The 21,756-nt window shown below is 36.1% G+C and overlaps 3 protein-coding genes across 4 annotated transcripts in view; 1 reads left to right on the forward strand and 2 right to left on the reverse strand.

The window, feature by feature from the left end:
* LOC5566111 (feline leukemia virus subgroup C receptor-related protein 2) overlaps positions 1–21,756 on the forward strand; it is a 242,488-nt gene that overhangs the window by 163,797 nt on the left and 56,935 nt on the right. The gene's annotated exons all lie outside the window — the stretch shown is intronic.
* Positions 4,712–14,442, reverse strand: LOC5576369. 2 transcript variants are annotated; one of them, XM_021839735.1, is made up of 4 exons: positions 14,263–14,442; positions 6,547–7,811; positions 6,425–6,485; positions 4,712–5,118 (listed from the first exon to the last, which is right to left on the reverse strand). In XM_021839735.1, the coding sequence occupies exons 1-4, from the start codon at positions 14,378–14,380 to the stop codon at positions 4,835–4,837; spliced, it is 1,728 nt and encodes a 575-aa protein (XP_021695427.1). In that variant the 5' UTR covers positions 14,381–14,442; the 3' UTR covers positions 4,712–4,834. The 2 variants fall into 2 exon arrangements, with proteins under 2 accessions (XP_021695427.1, XP_021695428.1); XM_021839736.1 differs by having other exon boundaries at positions 13,974–14,442.
* Positions 16,405–20,085, reverse strand: LOC110675259. Its single transcript, XM_021839734.1, has 2 exons — positions 16,950–20,085; positions 16,405–16,891 (listed from the first exon to the last, which is right to left on the reverse strand). Exon 1 carries the CDS (start codon positions 19,733–19,735, stop codon positions 17,060–17,062), a length of 2,676 nt encoding a protein of 891 aa, XP_021695426.1. The 5' UTR covers positions 19,736–20,085; the 3' UTR covers positions 16,405–16,891; positions 16,950–17,059.

Raw genomic sequence — 21,756 nt, forward strand, 5'->3', positions numbered from 1 at the left:
ACCCTTCAAAAACGAAAAAAAAAAATCATGCTTTGGGAGCTAAACAAAGTTTTCCGAACTGATAAAGATAAACATTTAAAATCAACAGAGCTTGCTACGATTTTGAATTCCATTGAACAAAATAATAACGGATGTTCTAATCTTTGAATAATTATTTTTTTTTCATTTTGTATCGCTGCTTTCTACGTCATTCTTTTAAGAAATATTCCATACACTGCTACCCATAACCGAAAACTCATCTCGTAAAGTATTCCTTGACGTATACTTTGCTTCGATATACAACAGGTAGCAATCAGTTGCACGTAAAATAATCTGAATCGTGAGTACACGGGTTCACAAAACTAGCCAGAATATTGTGCTACAAGCACTAATATGTTGAAATTAGCTCGGTAATGCCTTAAAGCACTTGAGCCATTGGAAAATCAGTTGATTATGAAAGACTTTTACGGCATGTAAGTGCAATGTGTCGTTCAAAACATTTGAGCATGCTCAACGGCATAAGGATGCCTAATTATTCTATTAAAAACCTAGTGTTTTTAATGGTTCCACTTCCAAAGGAACAAATTTTTTATCTTCTTATTCAAAACTCCTCTCTGAAATTGCAAATAACTAAACAAACCAAATTTGATTCAAATTTCAATGTTACATTTATTCTGATAATCACGGCCAATGAAAACCCGTTTTAATATTTCAAATTTCCTTTGAATTAGTGGAATTACTCATTCAAAAGGGCGTAACTTTAAAACGGGCCCCACGTTTTTTTTTTAATTTTGCTTCGAGGGTTTTTTGGTTGAGGGGTCACAAAAAATCATTTTTGTAGACTATAAGGCTTTTACAGGCAAGAGAAAAAAAAATACGTCAGATCAGCATCTAAAGTGTCCGGTGGCCAATATGCATGTCCAAGTAAGCTACTAAAACTGTTTGAAATTTGCCATTGAATGCTTTCAGTTACATCCAATTTCATTTTTTTTTGAGTTATTAGCTTTTGAATTTAGGCAAAATGTAGCCTATCTCAATCAATTTTCCTATCCTCTATACAGTGTTCTTTATATTGTTAAACAGGCAATGTTAACAATTTTACACAGCCTTATAAAACCTATAAAGTTTGCACTCTATTTGAAATTGGTGCAGAGAAATACATAATGGGAAAGATATGCGTAGAAATTCATTAATAGGACAAATTGATTTGGTATACTTTTCAAAGAGTCTTCACACAAAGTATATTTTTTAAATTTTATTAGAAATCAATTTAAAAACATATACTAGGAAAAAATAGACTATTTGGCTACAAAAAGTAAAAAAATGACGAAAAGTTACATGGGACAATTATGCGTATAACGGCAGTTTAACAGTTTGATTAATAATGAACAATAGTGTATCTAGGGTATCTATAGATACCAGTGAATCAATTGTCACCCAACACGCAGCAACAAAGACATTGTTATTTCCTATTCTTGTTGCAACAATTTTATTCCGCAACATGAGTTTATCATCACTTGAACAGAATATGACAAAGATCGATCACCACGTGCGCAGCAGTTTTCTGGGCTTCGCATTGCAAATTTTGAGAACATTCTCCGACACATTTTCAAACAGCATCCATAAAACAAATTTGGTTTTGTGTTTGAAATAACCGATTAATCGCGAGTTGAAAAGGTTGCAACAATGTTGCGCTCTATGATTATCATGACAATTTTGCTTTTGATTGTGTCCTTATTCGCAACAGTTGCGACAAACGGTTGTGAGCGAGCTTGCTTTGTTGTTTGTTTTTCGTCTACCTTGATGATAATTTGATTCGCTGATAGATACCTATAAGGATCCTTATGAGGACCCTAAATGGAAGCATAGTCAACACCTCCTTTGATTAGCTTCAACAGCCCCTCTTGTTGACTTGCTTGAGTGATTACAGCAAACCTATCTTCCTCCGGAATCCTTCAAAAATCGTAGTAGTCAATGATTTCTTCAAAATATCTGCCTCTTGATCACGAGTTGGAACAAAATTAAAATTATTTTTTGTTGTTCCACAACATTTCGAATAAAATGATATTTAACGTCTATGTGCTTCACACGTTTTGTCTCTTTCGTTTTTGCCATGGCTATCGCACCTTGGTTGTCCTCAAACACATGTATTGGGAATATATTCTCTAAAGACAGCATATCGTGTAATAGTCCTCCTAACCCTAAAGCTTCGATACAATAAGAACTTATTGCTACATACTCTGCTTCCGTAGATGATATGGCAAAGGATTGTTGCTTCTTCGATGACCAAATAACCGTGTTGCCATGAACTTGCATGAGATATCCGGACACGCATTTTCTATCAGTTTCATCACTTGCATAATCTGCATCAGCAAACGCTTGAACAATAGGCTGATTTTAGTGCTTCTGATATATCAGCTTCATATTCTCAGTGCGCTGTAGAAATCTTAGGACACGTTTTGCTTTTTGCCAGCGGCATCTTGAAATGGAGTCAAATATCCAACAATGTAACAGAAATCAAGGCTTGTTCCCATTATTATATACATTAAACCGCCAATAAGCTCTCGAGAAGGATTCTTACAGTCGCCATTGTGTTTCTCTAAATTTAAGTTAACTTCCGCTGAAGTCTTGACAAAATTCCAAAATTGAGTAAAAGCTTGTCAATTTGTCCTGTTTGTGGAAGTGCCGTCGAACCTTTTTCTATAATGCGTTCTACTTTGTTTCAGAGAAAACTACGTATTTCGCCCATATCAGCCATCTCGAATTCATTTTTTTTTTTAAGTTTTTCTTCAATATCTCTTACAGTTTCTTCATTTTTTTTCAGCAAGTAGTAGATCATCAACAAATACTACCGAGTATACAGCATTTTCAGTTCCTTCTTTGACATATAGACAGTAATCATGGCGGGAATGACGGAAACCAAGTCCAATCAAAAATTCATCAAAACGCTTGTTCCAGCACCTCGGAGATTGTTTCAGGCCATATGAAGAACGTTTTAGTAGACACACTTCTCCTCTCGTAGCTGTAATTCCCTTTGGTACTGCCATATACACCTTTTCTTTCAATTTTCCATTAAAAAATGCTGTCCTGACATACATTTGAAAAACTTTCATGTCCTCTTCATTTGTTACCGCAAGTAATAACGTCCTTATTGTTGCCAATTTAGCTTTATACCTTACCGGATTTCCATCAGCATCTGATTTAATAGTGAAAACATTTGACAAAATCCCAAGTTTGATTTTTTATAAGCAGCCCTGTCGTCCTGCTTAGTCGCGCTTAGTCGACGACTAAGAAGCTTTTCTCAGATATTTTTCTTAACGCCCTTTGGGAAATCAGTTGAAAATTCAAGCTTTATCATCGACCTGAATTAATTTAACTTTGTTGCATGTAGATCAGGTGCAACTAAACGCCCTGTGTAACATCAATCAAAATTATCAAGCTGTATCAACGTTCTGGAGTAATTTGACCTTGTCTTATTTGGATCAGTTGCATGTAAAGATATTATTTAATAATTACAAGCTATATTAACGCCCTGCAGTAGTTTTACTTTATTCTATGTAGATCGAGTGCATCTTAATGGTCTGAAGACATCAATTCCTAGTTGTATTAACGCCCTGGAGTATTTTGACATTGCTCCATGTAGATCAGGTGCAACTCAACGCCCTGTATGACATCAATCGATCAAGCTGTATCAACGCCCCGGAATAGTTTGACGTTATTTCACACAGATCTGAGTGAGATCGGGTGCATCTTTATGCCCTGTAGAAAATCAATCAAAATTTCTTATCTGTATCAACGCCCTGTAGTTATTTGACCTTGTCTCAATTAGATCAGTTGCATTTAACGCCCTAAAGGATATCATTTAATAATTACAAACTATATTAACGCCCTGGAGTACACACTTCGAAAATTTCTTGTAATTTTACGTCATATAAGACCGACATATTAAAGCGAGCAAAATGACACATTATTGCGTTCGTTTTTAATTTTACAAGAGGTCAAATTGTACAGAGTCGTAAATTTACTTTGTGTCAAATGGTGGAGGTTGTAATTTTACTCGTCCAGTTCGAGCTTGTAAAATTCATATCTGACCCATTTTTAATCGCTTTATCTTGAATTGAAGTTGATTGAGAAGAAAAAAAAGGTAAATAAATCGAAGCCAAATCCCAAATTTGCTAGAGCACAAATCTGTAGAAGCAAATATCCGTTCAGGCTGAAAAATTGTTCGATTGGTCACTGAATGGTGGTCGATTAAGTCTTCAGCTTAACCCGTTGTCTGGTTGTCTAGGTTTGTGCTCTTGCAAATTTGTGTTTTAGCTTCGATTCATCATCATCTCAAAGTTACTTGCAATGTAAATAATTGATTTATTATTTAGTTAATTTTTCCTAAACACGCTTACAAATGCAGAACAAATCAACCATTTAAAAGCAAATTGGCAAAATAAACAGTGTATAGGGTAGGACAGGACAAGATGGGCACCCCTCAGTTTTGCGACTATTTGAATGAATTTTATTAAATCAACGTCATTCATGAATGATAGGAAACATGTTCTATAGACGGTTCCTTATCATTTGAAATAAAAAATAATTGTCACATTTAACAAAAACCAGTGTCTCCTAAAGGTGCTCATCTTGCCCCGCCCTACCCTAATCATGGGTAGTCAAAAGGTAAAAAAAACATGATATTTTTTCTATTTCTTTTTTCGGAATTGTTTACACAAAAACGTTAATATCGATTTTCAATACTTATTTATTGTTTCTCTTTGTTATATAGGTTTTGATTCGTAGGAATAATTTTACGCTTAGTTTATTCATTCTTTAATTCTCATTTTTACCTGCACCAGCCAGACGTGACTTACTGTGCACAATACTCCGAAATCATTTTGATGACCTTTTTAACGATTCGCTGTTGCTGCCCTTTACGCGTCGCATTAGACTTCGATCCATATGTTGGCAAAATCTTAAAAAAGTACTCCTGTACAAATTCCAGAAATTTGGAAATCTGCTGCATGTACATGAAGTTGTGAACATAGTGAACGCATACAAGGTCAGATATAGCGGCAATAACATTCTCTGTCCCCTCGCTGAGTCTTACTTGTTCCGCGAACACATAGTAAACGGTCTTTTCGTTTCCGCAATCTGAAAAAGTAAAATAAAAGTAAATGTTAACTTGTTGCTTTGTTCATAGATATATACTGCATCGCGTTGAAAAATGGTTCAACTAACGCACGAAAATTAAGTTTTCACAAACTTTCCCGCATAAAAAAACAATTCATAATGTGCACAGGTTAGTACTTTTACGCGCAATATAAGGAATTCATTTGCGACGCATAAAAGATTGATGAAAATACGGTTTGCAAGGTGCTCAAGTGATCAACGCAAACCAGTATACGTACATTTCGTAAGCATAAATTTACACATGTACAGCCTTAGACAAAATAATGCAATGCTCTTAAATGGTTTTTCACAAGTAAAGGCATCGTTTCAGAGCAATTTCGTAAAATGTAATGCTCTTTTATTGCAAGTCAGACATTTATTGTGTATTTCTTGTCAAACGAGAATATCAATTGCCTTTCCTTGCGCGTATTTAAATCAACTAACGGCGTTCATTATTTGCCATGTTAAAATGTTGAAACAAGTGAACGGTCACCCATAAAATCATAAATGTCTTGTATACATTTTTGAGCCAACATTTTTCTTTCATCGCAAAATTCATGTTTCAATATGATGGACATAAACGCAAAGGGGTGTAAGTGACATTTTGGTCGGTTTTGAATTAAGTACACTACATAATTCTAATGTTTCCAAGCTTCCCAACGTTAGTTTTATGTTTTTTTTTCGCCCAATTGAAAACATAATACAAGATTGGCTTGTTTTTGCCTCACATACGATTAAAGTAGAGTAAACTATATTTGTTCAAAAGTAGGTTTTTGTCACTTACAACCCCTTGCATAATAACGCCCTCCTATAAGTTACTGCGCAAAATTCAAACTTTGAGGGCTGTTTTCTTAATGCTTACCTTTTTAATATGGAACAGTTATGCTTTTATAAGCAGTGTTACAGTAATAGGTGTTACATTGCGATGTTTCAGTATTTGCTGAACAAAAGAGTGTCCTGACTTGAAAAAAACAACTACATACTATGGGAACACTATGAAAGAAAAGTATGTTCTAATGAAACATCAGTGTTTGGAATAACGAAGGTGGTCGATGCAAAATAAGAGGAGTTCTACGTTTGATTGTCTGTGGAAACATATACAAATTCAACATGTTTAAATTACACTAAATAAATTTTAAAAAGCCTTATATACATACTACTTTACTGGCATCCTTTAATGCATCTAGCATGAAAATCTAGCTGAGGTGCGTATAAATAAATAAATAAATAATAGTGAGTGACCCATAATAGTGTGTATATGGCGTGTTTTGGTTTCAGTGCTCCTTACCTACAGCAACAAGAACAGGTCCTGAACATTCAGTTGTAATATCATCAATTCTTGTCCCGATCTGCAAGAAAAAACATAAGTTTTAACATATATTTTTGTTGTTTAGTTTACTGTTTCTTCACCTCTTTCGATACAATGACATCTTCACATTTTTCTCCCAACAAACTGCACAGGAACTGGATGATATCGACGTCGCTAGCCGTTACAGTCAATGGGGTAGTCTTACGTCCCGATTTTGAAAATTCGATGAGCTTTTGACGTTTTGCGGCGAAATACTTCTCCATTGATCCAGCTGCAACACCAGTAGCACATTCAAAATGATAATCCAGCAGACATTTTCTTCGCAATACTGGGAAATCGGCTACTACTTCTTTCAATGGTTTGTTTTCATCGAAGCGATATCGCACATACGATTGTGATGCTTGTAGAAACTCCTGCGTCAGCAATTCGGTTTCATTGCGGGACAATGATGATAACATATCCTTGGTGCATTCATTGTTTGTTTGTTTCCAATACTCTTTATTCGTACCAGCACGTACATTACGATTTTGACGGTCTTTCATTTTTGATGGTGTTGGTTGATCTTGGTCTTCCTTGAAGCGATTAAGGTACGAATTGCGATTTAACATTTTATGCTTAACCGCGACATAATCCTTTCCTGATCCAAATCCATCGTCGTCCAACACATTGAGGCACGGATACTTGTCCAGAATGTCCTTTGCCACTTTCTCCATAACGCTCGCTTTAATTTCAGTATCAACCGAACGCATTTGGTCAACTACTGAATTAGTGATGTTGCTCCAATCGGTTTTTGAAAGTTGCAGCTGTCGCGGTGCGCATTTATCCGTATTTTCATTACGATACTTTTGCATTTCATTCAGGCGGCTTATAGTGTTATCACTGATCTTGCACCAGTTGATTTGGAAATACCGAAATTTCAGTTCACTTGAAGCAAACTTTTTGGAACTTTTGAATACTTTCACCTCTTCCTGGTTTCTCTTGTTGACAATATTGGGGCACGTAATCTCCGTTTCCTCAATGAGCAATTCCACAATCTGGCTTTTCATTGTGTCATCATTGACCAAAGGTGCGTTTTCAGCGTTATTTTGCTGAGATAAATCGTCATCGCCTATCTCTGCAAACGTGATACCATCACTATTAGATGCAACATGCAGAACGGATGAAAGCTCTTTGGAACATCCTGGCTCAGAATTTGATATGGCACTCGACGTTGGGATCACCGAAATCACGTTCGGTGTCGGCTCCGTTTGATGAAGAAGTTTGATGAATGTTGGCTCCGTTTGATGATGCGCAGCTTCGATCGAAAGTTGGTCATTAGAAAACGTATGCTGCTGAATCACATTTGAATCACCCGCGTTGGTCATACCTTTAAGAGCAAATGTATTTGTATTAGGACAAGTGCACCAATAGTGGAGTAATTAAGGAAAAACAGTCATAATATGCCTAAAAAATAATGAAATGTGTAGTTTTAACGTATCAGTCCATAGAAATCAACTCCTTTTATCGATCAAATGTAAGAATATTACAATTAATGTTTAAATTCCTTCAGAAAATCCTTACATCAAAATAGTAATTCCTTCAGTTTTTTTTATTGGATGTATGTTTTTAGCAAGGTTTCTTTAATGGTGCTGTGTAACCCATTGAATTATTTTGGGACTCTTCACTATGATGCACAACTTTGGGTGCAAAGGCGCAAAAAAATGAGGAAAACAATTGTTTTCAATAGGCAAAAGATCAAATTTCATAGGTATAACTCGATTGCTTAGGGGCCCAGATAGCCGTAGCGGTAAACGCGCAGCTATTCAGCAAGACCAAGCTGAGGGTCTTGGGTTCGAATCCCACCGGTCGAGGATCTTTTCGGGTTGGAAATATTCTCGACTTCTCAGGGTATAAAGTATCTTCGTACCTGCCACACGATATACACATGCAAAAATGGTCGTTGGCATAGTAAGCTCTCAGTTAATAACTGTGGAAGTGCTCATAACACTAATCTGAGAAGCAGGCTTTGTCCCAGTGGGGACGTAACGCCAGAAAGAAGAAGAAGAACTCGATTGCTTGTAGCATTCAAACATCGTACGTCATAGTAAAATATCACATTATCATCAATAAGATCAAAACTTGCCATCACACTATGTGTGAACCAAACTATTGTAAAAATTTTGTGTACATCAGATATAGATCCATATTTGGTCTAGATTTTCATAATCGGAAGGGTTTGCAAACACAGCGCAGTATTCAAATATTACTCGCGATTGAGAAAAAATAAATTAAAAACAAATGTTTGTCCTTATTTTTGCCGGATCCATAATATTTTTTTATTCGATGAATTTTTCGGTCCCTTAAAATTTTCATACATCGTGCTCTCCATAAGTCAATATTTCCATAACTCTATGTCTCCACTAGTCGATATCACATGTGAGGTATTTTTTTCTCTATAACATGATAACTATTTTGTTAGGTCGCAAGTTTCAATGAAAGTTGAAAAACATGAAAATTGAAGTATAGAATGTCACTAAAAATAAACATATTTTGAAAAAAAAAATAATATAAATATTATTCAAAATAATGTTCCCTTTTTAAAGAAGTAATCGTAACAGTATTGGAAGCACAGAAAATTGGCTCCTTTGATTTTAGGATTTTTTGTGTCGATTTGTTCTATAACTCGATAGTTCTATATGTCGATAGTCCCATGAATATCGATATATGGAAAGTCGACTTTTTATTTTAATACAACATATTTTGAATGGTATTTAAAATTCCCCAGATAGTTGTGGTGTAATTTTACCTTTATCTTCTATCCAAAATGAAAAACATATAGATTTCACATCTAAGAAAAAATACAAAACTGTGACAATGACCAATCTAATGAATATTGGAGGACTAAATATTTATAAGTCCTGAAATGGATTCAATAATAATGATTACGTAACAAATATCATCGTTGTTCATTTGTTTTTAATTTAAACTTTACAATAAAACCATTTTTTGTATTATGCAATGTAACACTGATTTTGATGGTTTAATAAAAATATCAAATAACTAAATAAATTATCAGTTTGATAGAGTGATTTAAAAATTTGTTATTTCATTTTTCATTTTCATTTTCATTTTGCAGCGTTTGGTGGGGCAATGAGAGCGCAAGTCAGTCCAAAGCCGGGGGAAGGGATAGGTAATGGCCGTAATAGTCTATGCGGACCACTTGAACACCATCGGAAAGGATAAGAAGGGTTGGGGTAGGGTATAGGGAATTGGAGAAGACTTGACACAGTAATGCGATTAATGCTGCAAAATGTAAATGTGCTGAAAGCAATTTAATTTGAGTTTTGAAGTTTGATTTGACTTATTAAAATTCCAAATAGATCGGCCATTGTACAAGTAAGAAAGAATATGCTGATCGCTTTCTAGAAATTTTATAAACAACAAAATAATAACAATATGAGAATGATGCTAAGGGCTGCTGATGGCACGATGCTTCGCTTTAGGAGATTTTGATACTGATTGAACACTATAAAGAGCGCAATTCAATCGATGGTGATAACTTTACAAAATTTATCTATTTTTGCAATGATTGACGATGCTGATTTATATAAAAATAGTTGATATTATTAGTTCATTAGTTTGTTTGATCTATGAGTTAATAATGGAAAAATTTTACATACCCTTGATGATTATACTTCCCTGACCAGAAATATTCTATTTTGAGCACTCTTTTCGAAGCTATTCTATCCAGGTATCCATGTACTGCTTTCAATCCTGAAATTATTCTTATTGTGCATGCTCATGCATTATATTAGTGATGCTCATAATCATGCAACAGATAAGAAGGAGAGAAAAAGGGAATATAGGAACAGTGATTAGTAATGAGTTAATTATGTAGTTTTGTTAGAATTATAAACAATTAAACAGTAGTAATGAATAGCTTACAAAAACTTTGCAGCATAGCTGAGCCTTTCGGATCGTAAGACCGATGTATAAAAATAATTTGTTTCGAAATTGTCCGCGTGGTCTTCTAGTGCCCCTATTAGATAAGAATCAGTCATAGACATACATACCGAATGCTCGCCATGACCCTATGACCAACATTTGTATATGTATAGCCTTAGCTGATGTGGCTTTTCTAATAGGTAGTTCTTTCACTCATTGATTGTCTTCAAAACTGTATCAAATATAGAAAATTGATTTTATTTCATTTATTACTACATTGAAGCTACATTGTACTTATTAAGTATTAGGTATTAATTTATGTTTTATCACTATTGATATTATCAAGGCCAGAATTCCCAGTGAGTGAAGAACTTTATAGTACTAGAACACCATAGAAGATCGCTAAACATTACCTAATCATGGAACGGCTTTTTGCTCTATTATTTTAGGTAGATGCTATTGATCTCCCTTTGCTCCTATCCGCAACCCGGTGCACGCGCCCTGTTGGTTTTCGAAAACCTCGTAGAAGATTACAAACCGTCAATGGCATTCCCAATTACTACCCCACATTGCACATTCAAGGGTCTGATTGTGCTCCTAACCCACCCTCAGTCTGTAATCTTCTCGCCAGTTTGACATTATATTTTCCCGAAGTGAAAGTAATTTTGATGAGTGATAGCGTAGTGCAGCCCAACTGCATAGTACAGTAGTTTAACCAGAATCTTTAGGTCAGAAGATAAAATCTAAATTTTGTAATAAAGAGGTTGCCATTGCTTTGAAATTCACCCAACATCTAATCAAAACTACTAACAACAGCGATCAATTATCAAAATTCATCGCTCCCTGGAAAATATAATTCCAAGCCCAGGGAGAGTGATTTAAAAATTTGTTATTACTCTGTTAATTTTCATACAAAACTTTGATCTCATATTTTGTTTAGATTGTTGTTAACTTGACCAGAATATTATCATACATGGTCATCATGTAAAAAATAATATCTAAATTAGTTTTAGGGATATAGTTTTAAAATCCAGATATTTTGCTTCAGGATACAGAAATACAGATCATTCAGGAACAAATAGAGATTTTAATGTAGCAACACTGACCCGAACCGTACTAGATTTATATTCTTTCAAACCCGAACCCCAACCCGAAAAAAAAAATACAGTTTACTCTCCCTTACTCGATATTCCGTATCTCGATATCGAGTTACAGAACAATAGTAGAAGTTGGTTTTCATGGCTAACTCGATGGTCCCTAGGATCGCAGTTGCACTGATTTTGTGTTCTGTAACTCGATAACCCCGATATCGAGTTATGGAGAGTTGACCGTAATATCAGAACCCGAACCCGATCATCTCTAGTATTAAGTAGAAATAATCTATATATTTTATAAATGTTGAAAATTATCATTCAAAATCCTGCGTAAACCTTTTAGGTCATTCATAATCCTGAAACATAGGAGAATTTCATGAAATTCTACGATTATTTTTGCACAATAGAGCAAAAGATTGGAAACCTGTCAACTTGCACTTCGGAACAATTTGATGGCGCGTAATCATATTTTTATATTTTCGGTCTAAAAAGTGTTTTTTCTGTGCCACCTTAAAGTTTTTCTCTTTTATAAGTTTGAACTGAAAAAAAAAAATAAAATTTTGGAATGTATCCAATGTGAACATAAAAAAGCTAAACTGAAATACCATAAATTTTCCTACCATATGAGGCAAGTAAAAATTTTCTTTTTAGAAATTGAATTTGTGTTTTTTTTCTTCAAGTAACCATCAGTAAGTAAGTTTCTCAATTATTGCATTTCTAATAACAGAGCGTGCTGAATATAAAAAAAAAAAACAATTTACCTAAAGTGTTAAAGGTTCTTAGAAATCTTGAAACTTCCTTAATAACAGACCATCACGCATTATGATATTTTGGTATCGATTTTGATTGATAGGCTGTCCGCCCAATAAATACTTTAACAAAGGATTACGTTCCAAAAAGATTCACTTTAGATTTCTTTAGAGCTTTTTGTTAACGTGCATCTACCTATCTGTAATTTATTTCTTCCAATTTGCCATTTGAGACGACATTATTTTCACTAGCCCCATTAGTAAGGTAGGTAGATATATATCATATAAAAAATAATGGAAGATACGTTTTACAAAAAAAAAATCGATATTTTTCCTGAAATTTTGCACAAAAATTTAGTTAAAGATATGGATTAAATTTGGCAGTAGTCATTCTAAAAAATAATACACGAATTTATTCATTTTTACTGGAACTATTTACAATGTCGAGAACCTTAACTATACAATTTTCCATTGGGTCGAAATGAGTCTAACAGCTAGTACCATAGTTCGGTAAAAAGTAATAATTATTACTGAACTTCAGAAGTTGTCAATCAAAAAACTGAATGTTCAGTATTTTTTATGATTATCAATTCATAATCAGTAGGGTGCCGGTACCAATGGTTGTAATGTACCAGTAGATTGGACTATGGAATAAAACGAACATTTTTCGATAAAAACGACATGTGCTATTTTTGGTGGATAGATCGTCTCTAATTTAGTCGATTTGCCAAATTTCAGCTGTTTATTTTATCAAAAAGTCATATACATAATTAAGTTTATGCAAAAAAAAATGCTCCCTTGCACCAATAGTTGCCGTCGTGTTCCAGTAGTGGATCAACGGATGGAAGCAGTTTTTAAAATGGATGTATAAAAATAAAGAAAAGCCCTAGAGATGATCTTTTTGCTTCATTCGAGAGATATTAATTGCTGTTCCGAGGGAAAAATCTTAAACCTATGTAAAAATTTACCATCTTGTTTAATATTCCTTGTACAATTCCCGAACGTCTACTACTGGAGCACTAGCGCAACTATTGGAACACGTGTACCAATAGTGGCTCAAGCGATTTTAAGTTAAAAAAATAGTTTTATCACTCTTTTTATATTTTTCCCATATAGTAGAGGTTGAAATCTTCCTGTTGACGCCAAAAGATCTATGTTAAAGCTTTTCGTTATTTTGTTATGATTTTTTATAGCTTAGGTAGTCCACTAATGGCACCAGCACCCTATATAAAAGTAACGAACAAGCAAATCGTGATTGAGTGTGTATCCGTGGCGCAAAGTACCCTTCTACAACACAGTGACACCAGCTTTCAAACACATTTCTTCCTGTCCAATAACTTGAGTTATGACAAGTAACAAGCTGATAACAGATTCAAAGAATGTACTCACAAAAAATTAGTTCCATTAGATGAAGTAAGCCTAGAAATCTGTAGGATGGTAAGTGGATTGCACCAAGTTGTAAGTGATCTGACGAATCAGCATGTTGGGTACAAAGCTACTTGGGCACTTTCATGATTAACTTTAGCACAGGGTATATTTCTCAGCCTAATTGTCTGAGACTTTGCAATCAGAAGCACTTGACCATGACCCATACTGTGGCCAAATATGAGCTCAGCAGCTTTTGAAAAACCCCACAATCGAAGTGAATTAAAAGTGCCAAGATTAGGAGCCGTCTCCTACGTACTTACCAGATGTAGGCTACCACACTTTCAGGGAAAAATTTATGTGGATTTATTAGAATATTATTTGGTTGATAAATACCTTGATGCACCGTTTTTATTATGTGATGTATATAGCGTTATCTATAAAATGTTGCGACCTTATACGAGCAACACTCCATGTTTTCATATGGGTTTCCTTGTTTTAGATTCAGGTTCATTAGGAAAACTTGTTTCAAACAAATACTTCTTCTATTGACGTTATATACTGTCAACAAAGGCAATTTTAGGTACTTTTGAAAATTATTTGATAAGGCAAAACATTATATCGTTAAATGCGTATAATCGGTATAATTAATTTTGTACAAAACGGAGTTAAAGTTAAAATTTACATTTTGTTGCTGTGCTGTGATATTGACTGTTTAACGAGAAACTTGCGACGATCGACGCTCCTCCATAATTCATATAGCGGTGGGTATTAGAACTAAGTTGGAGGTGATGATTTCGCATTTTGGAGGTTAAAATCACCTCCAAACACTAGCGATTTTGCGGTGGGATGTTGACGTTTGATCACGAATAAACAATAACAATAATGGCAAACAGTTCGAGAGAGATTCGCGATTAAGGCTTATCTACCAAATAAATAACAGTAAGAAAATAAACTAGGAAATTTTCAACAGCAATTTTTAATCCCAATTGAAGAAGACATACTCAAACTCAAAGCTTTTACTATAAATTCACAATTTATAGACATAATTTTTAAACCTCAACAATCAAGCTGCAATTACAACGCTAGTTTTTTTTTGTTTGTGTACATTTTTGTAGTATCGCTCAATTCGCGTAGCACCCCGGAGATTCATTGTCAATAATAATTACAGAATTTCGAAGAATTACTCATTTAAGACTTATTTTATTACCCTACACGGAGAAAATGAAATACTCAAAAGTGAGTTCATTTCACTCAATTCGAGGGGTTCGTGCGTTAAACTAAGTATGCTGTTCGGCTCAAGGAAAGTAAAAATTTCTGCCCAAGATATGGTCAAGAAAGACTGGAAGGTTGGCAACGCTGGTCAACTACGAACAAAGCTCGCCTAACAATCATCTTTCAAGCGGGCCGGCCCAAACAGCACGGGTCGAAAACGCGGGCCAACCCAAGAAGCAAAGGATTTATTCACAAATTTGATAACGCCAAAAATTGCCATTTTCAACACCCATGCACCCCCTCATAACGCATTTTCTAAGAAAATTTTCCGAATTTTATATGAACTGTAACATACTGACGAAACCCACCCACCGGCTTCAGCGTTATGAAATATGTGAATGGGCCCAAACGCTGACGCTTTTCGACACTCAACAAACGAGATGTCTAGCAGCTTTGTGAGCCACACTAACACACTCGCAAAACATGAACGGTAGGCGTACCTAATTGCGTATACCCCCCCCCCCCCTGATTTCAACGCAATTCCGCAGTTGATGAGTCTAATTACTCAATTTTGGCTGAATTTCCCACTAGGTGCCCACTAGGTAATTTACTTCTTATTTCCGTTAGAAAAATATACTCAATTTTGGGTTGATTTAATGTAAAATAGAGTTATTTCATCCCAAACATAAGAAAAGTTGAATTTACCAAAATTTGGCTTATTGAGATCTCACCGAGCAGTGTCACGAACACATGCGCAAATTTGCTAGTGGAAAATGCTGCCGTTTGATTTTGCTGGAAACAGCTGATCTTTGTTTATATTTTCTACCAGCACTCTTTATGTAGTGTTGGTGACATGTAACGTGTATGTCTTGTCACCTTCATCCAAAAAAGAGGTTCAATGAAGACAAATCGATTATGCGACTTACGCCCTTATTCGAGCAAACAGTTGAATTTACTCATTGGGGTTTTATGTTTCTCCGTGTATTGTTACACGGAATCAAATGATGCTTATTTTATGATTAGCGTGTAAGTATCAAGTGTCAAATCCTGTACACGCTCGTTCAAATCTACTCAAAAGAGGGTAACTTTGACTCATTTTGAATCAGTTTCTTAGTCCAGTCTGCCAGTGTAAACAATTAGAAGCAAAATTTTGTAAAGCAGTGTTCAATGAAATTATTACAATGTGAAACCCTAATTTTCATGAAATAATGTTCATATATGTATGTACTATATCAATATTTGTGCTTTTAATTTATCGTTATGTGCTCTAATACCAGTAGTTTTAAAAGCGGATTACTCTGTTCACAACGAAAGGTGTAAACGATGAAGGCGCTGTACGCTTAATGCTTTATAAAGTGACTTTTTTTTACATATCCCAGAACAAAACTCAAGCGTGAGCTTGGATAAGGGTGTAAATATCATACTTATCAAATCAGCTGCGCGACTATATATTGAAACCAACCTGGTAGTGATGAGATTTGATTCTCAGTAGTGTCTAGCATAACACTTAGCTCTATGGATGTGCTATAGGAAAATGAGGCTGAGAACCAGGCTTTTTGCGAAACCATTAAGAAGTAAATGTTGCAACAACACGGGTATTCCTCAGGTGAGTATTTCTAGTTAGTACATTTTTCTATTCATCATATTCGAAACTTCGCTTTTGTGATCACCCGGCCTTTCAGAACCATGTATAGAGAATGGAAAGTGAGCTGAAAAGACGATTGGTGGTCGCGAAAACCAAGTTTGGGAAATGCTGTTTAGTAAATTTGTCCAAACGATCGAACAGAATCATTTAGCTTTGCTTTTTATGAGAGTTGAACAACATGTACAGAACTATGTACATGAAAATTGTATAAATAGAGTTGGGCATGATCAGTTTAAACTACCATTATCAAATAAATAGGGTGACTTACCATCAGTTTGCATTCCGGTTTTATCGCTTGCGGGGTTCAAAGCTTCGACAGGCATCCACATTTCTTCTGCTTCCAGAAGCATAAGAAGGTTATCTTTAAACACATTCAAAACCAAATCCGTGGTTATTCGGCATCCGTCTTGTTCGGTCAATATTTGAGTAATGTTTTTCTCCAGCGTTATTGAACCTAATTGATAATTATACATACAAAATTTGCTTTTTCAATAAACAGTTAAAATACATACCTTGTTCCAACAAACTTGCTAGGGTTCCATAAGAGGGTATGATAAAGCGTCGTAGTCGGGTTGAGTCGCATATTTTGTAAATTGCGATGGATTCCATGGTTTTCTGCGAGCTAGTTTATCAACGGTATCGTGTGTTTAATGAACAGGTATTCCTTACTGCTTTCAATGTAAGTCTCAAGTGGGGTGCGATCTATGAAGGTCTCTATGTTCTTCACTTCAGTGTCTAATACTTCGCGTTGAACCACAAGTAAACCTTTCTCATGGATGTTTGTCACGGCTTGCTTTTCTCCGAAGATATATAGATTGTTGGTTTTTGGCTCGAAAATCAACAACTGTATTTTTAAAACGAAAAATACTTCACCGTATTCATCGTGACTCAGAAACAAGAATTGTCCTTTCTTATAGTCATGTCCGCAATAGACAGCTTCTTCGGCATATAAGTTCTGATCATGCAGAAGACCTGATTTTCCTAGTAGATCGGTTGTTGAGCACGGCAGAAATGCAGATGATTCCAGATATTTTTCAGCAACAAATTGTTTTTCAAATCTATTGTTTTTAGTGTTGAGCAAACCTTGGTAATATTGGTGATGTTCAGCGCAAAACTTAACCACATTCTTAAAGTTTAGTGTACTACGCAAAGCTCTTTTGAAAAAACAGTGCTTTCGTTCACAGAACAAAGTACAATAGCTCATCAATGGGCCCAGCCATAGAATGAGATGGGGGTAATGCATTGTGAAGTGGTGTTTTGGTTTCAATGGGGCTTCAAAGTTTTCTGACCTGAATTCTAAATATTCTCTTATCAGTACTGCAAGTAACTGTACGTGGTCTTTCGAAATAACAGGCGATGTTATGATGTCAGTTATTTGTTTAATCAACAATAACATCAACATCTCTGGAATATTGTAGTCCACAGTAGTTTTAATAAACAAGAAAGGGATTATTTGCACAATATGCCAGATGTCGCAGGCTTTAGCTTTGATAGTTTTACTTTTTCTCGAAAAGTCCAAAGCTATTTTAGTCTTGATTTTCAGTTGCTTGAATATAGCATTAATTTTAGCTTGCAAGTAGTTAGTGGATATGGATTTTGACTTAACAAGTTTTTTGAAAATCAAAAATAAATCACTGTTGACCCACCCCTCGAATAGGTCATGGGCGATGCAAGGAGCAGATCCATAGTGAAACATGTTGAAGTACGTAAGTTCGTTGAGGATGCAAGGCGCCTTTACTCCACGATATGGTATCTCTGATGGGTTGCAAATGATGATCTGGATATCCTGACTGCTGGATTGCGATGTTCTTGGTTCAGCCAACATAAAACAGTTTTCTTTGAACGACTGATGCTGAACGTAACAGAAACGGCAAAAATAGGAACTCCTAGAAAAGTTTTCAGTGAGTCCTGCCAGTTGATGAGCTCCAAGGTTGTCGTTCATCGTTATGAATATTGAACCGTAAATTCTTTCTTCATAACCTCCTCCATTAACGATAATTCCGGAATTTTCAAGCGTTTTTAGATCCTCAACTAGTCTTCTTAGAATTGCGTCGGTGCCAAAATAAGCAAAATCCTTTGTTTTGCATAGCAAAACTAATTGAATATTATCCGTTAGACATCGCAAGTGGGGATCCAAATTACCTACTACCATGTACCAACATTCAAGCTTGTGTCGGCCAGTTGCATTCCCCACTGCATTGACCACTACTTCAGCTGCATCTTGGTAGAAAAACAGATTCAACGTCTTTCTACCGAAGAAACCGCTGTTCTTATACTTAAGACCATCTGTATAATCGGTCATGTGATGGGGAACAGACAATTTTTCGCGAAATATTGCGTCATATATCTTTTCGTCATTCAACATAGAAGTAAGAGTTTGCAATATGGGAACATAATAATAAAAACAGCTGTTGTGGTCACCATCTCTTTGCAACAATATTTGCACAGGTGAAACATAAGCAAAATTTTCACGAAAAAACTTTTTCCTTGTGTAACTTGATCGAAATTTTCCCTTAGGTCCAAAGAGATTGCTCTGCAAGTTATCTGAGCACATCGAGTTTATCAACTTTCCGGTGACTTCTGCTGACAAACTGTTTTCACTTGCAAAACTTTTGCATTTGAAATTTAGAAATTGTTTTTCCATCGTTAGCGCCTCATCCATAGCATCTACTATTTCTTGAATCACTACGTCGGTGACATGGTTCTTCGATAACAGTTTCAGGAGCAAGGATCCGATCACCATCTCAAAGTTGCTGTTCAGCTCAACCCGTTGTTCTATCTCGGTCTTCTCTTCTTGGTCAGCTTTCCCTACATCTTCAACATCTGTGTTGCACACTGTCACTTCCGGATGTGGAGCACACACCTGATCGGTCGACCCATATTTCGGCTGGGACACATCCGGTCTAGAAAGGTTGCGAGGAACTCCAATGCGGTGAAAATACATGTTGTGGATTCTCAACGAGTTGGGTGTCGCGAACGGTTTTCCGGTTCGGCACTTCAGAGGACAGAACACCGGATGTCCTTCCGAAATATGTTTCACAACATGTTTGGTGATCCGTTTGAAGTCCGAAGACATGAATTCACAATCCATGATTGGACATTCCACTTCAACACTGTTTTTTCGTCCAATATGGCGCTGCCGGATGTGTTGGACAAACACGGCGAAGGATTTGAAAAAAACAACACAATTTTCGAATGGGCACTCAAACTTCGATTCTTTCTTATGCAACCGCATGTGTTTTATCAAAAACTCGACGTTTTCTGCGGATATTCCGCAGAATTTGCATACTATTTTCATTCTTACACTCAAGCACTCAAACTCACCCTGCGCAAACGACGGACATTTTACTTATGCCCCTTCGCTTTGCGGCTGGCGTTTAGGTGTTGGGACGTGTAATTTTATGTCATTGTACACTGAAAAGTAAGTGGCTAGTTTAAAAAACAAACGATTGCACTGAAAATTACTACGCTCAAAATTAAAAGTAATTTACAGTGACGGAATTTTAAAAGAACCACTTGCAATCTAATGATTGCGTTTATAATGACGTAAATATATGTCTTCATTACATTTATGTCATCTATCATTATGTCAGGTTTTCCAAATAAATCATCAGTAATATTTAGGATTTTTTAGTGTGTAGTTTAGATCAGGTGCATCTTAACGGTCTGAAGACAGTTGTATCAACGCCCTGGAGTATTTTGACTTTGCTCTATGTAGATCAGGTGCAACTCAACGTCCTGTATGACATCAATCGATCAAGCTGTATCAACGCCTTGGAATAGTGTGACGTTATTCCACACAGATCTTTGCAAGATCGGGAGCATCTTTATGCCCTGTAGAAAATCAATCTAAATTTCTTATCTGTATCGACGCCCTGTAGTTATTTGACCTTACTATGTATATCAGGCGCATCTTGACGCTCTGTAGGACATCAATAGAAATTTTCAAATTGATTCAACGCCCTAGACAAATTTGACTACATTCCACACATATCTTTGCGAGATCTGGAGCATCTGACACTGACACGTTAATGCTTCCAGTGGGCATTCATGCCCTTTGAAGGAAGCACCACACTAGACAACGGACTAGCATGCAACGCCCAGTGGCACAGTCGGAAAACATTCCTCACGAAAAGTTTACCGGCCTGAGGCGGGAATCGAACCCACTCTCCCTAGCACGATGCGGCTAAATGCCTGGTGACACTAACCGCACGGCTACGAAGCCCACAAACCCACAGCCCACATCTTTACGCCTTGTAGAAAATCCATCAAAATTTCCGAGCTTTATAAACGCCCTGGAGTGCTTAGACTTTGCCCAATGTAGATCAGGTCCATCTCAACGCTCTGTAGGACATCAATTGAAAATTCCAAGTTTTATCAACGCTGTGCAGTAATTTAATATTGCTTCACGTAGATCAGATGCTATACTCCCTGTATGACATAAATCGATCCATCTGTGTCCACGTCCTGGAGTAGCTTGACTTTATTCTACATAGATCTTTGTGAGATCTGGAACATCTCTACGCCCTGAAGAAAATCAATCGAAATTTTCATACTGTATTAACGTCCTGAAGTAATATGACCTTATTCCATATAGATCAGGTGCATCTTGACGCCCTGTAGGACATCAATTAAAAATTCCTAGCTTTATCAACGCCCTGGAAAAATTTGGCTTTATTCCACACAGATCGTTACGAGATCTAGAGCATCTGAACGCTTTGTAGAAAATCAATCGAAACCTACGTGTTCCAGGGCGTAGATACACCTTGGAGTAATTTGAGCTTATTCCATGTATATCAGACACAACTTAACGCCCTGTAGGACATTTATTGTAAACTCTAAGCTGGATCAACGCCCTGGAATAATTTGAACTTTTTCCATGTAGATCAGGTGCATGCGACCGCCCTTAATTTGATAATTCCAAGCTGTATCAACGCTCTGGAGTAAAAGTCCACATAGATCTTGGCGAGATCTGAAGCATCTTTACGACCTATAGCAAATCAATAAAAATTTTCTTGTCGTATCAAACCCCTACGGTCATTTGACTTTATCCTATGTAGATCATGCGCACCTTATAGCCCTGTATAACATCAATCGAGATTGTCAAGCTGTAACAACGCTCTGGAGTAATTTGATTTTGCCTCAAATAGATGAGCTGTATCTTAACGCCCTGTAGGACATCATTTAAAAAAATCATTGCTGTATCAACGCCCTGGAGTAATTTGTTCTTATCCTTTGTCGAGAAGGTGCATCTTAACGCCCTGTAGAACGTCGATTGTAAATTACAGGATGTATCAACACCCAGGAGAAATTTGACAG

The sequence above is a fragment of the Aedes aegypti genome, chromosome 2, assembly GCF_002204515.2.
Source record: "Aedes aegypti strain LVP_AGWG chromosome 2, AaegL5.0 Primary Assembly, whole genome shotgun sequence".
NCBI classification, from domain to species: domain Eukaryota; kingdom Metazoa; phylum Arthropoda; class Insecta; order Diptera; family Culicidae; genus Aedes; species Aedes aegypti.

Excerpts from the sequence above, each read along its gene's own strand:
- LOC5576369 (XM_021839735.1), bottom strand. The coding sequence starts at position 14,380 with ATGCGAAATCATCACCTCCAACTTAGTTCTAATACCCACCGCTATATG. Across the intron at positions 7,812-14,262 it reads TCACAGCACAGCAACAAAAT|GTATGACCAACGCGGGTGAT; the intron begins GTAAATTTTAAC and ends TTGCTCTTAAAG. Across the intron at positions 5,119-6,424 it reads ACCTGTTCTTGTTGCTGTAG|ATTGCGGAAACGAAAAGACC; the intron begins GTAAGGAGCACT and ends TTACTTTTTCAG.
- LOC110675259 (XM_021839734.1), bottom strand. The coding sequence starts at position 19,735 with ATGAAAATAGTATGCAAATTCTGCGGAATATCCGCAGAAAACGTCGAG.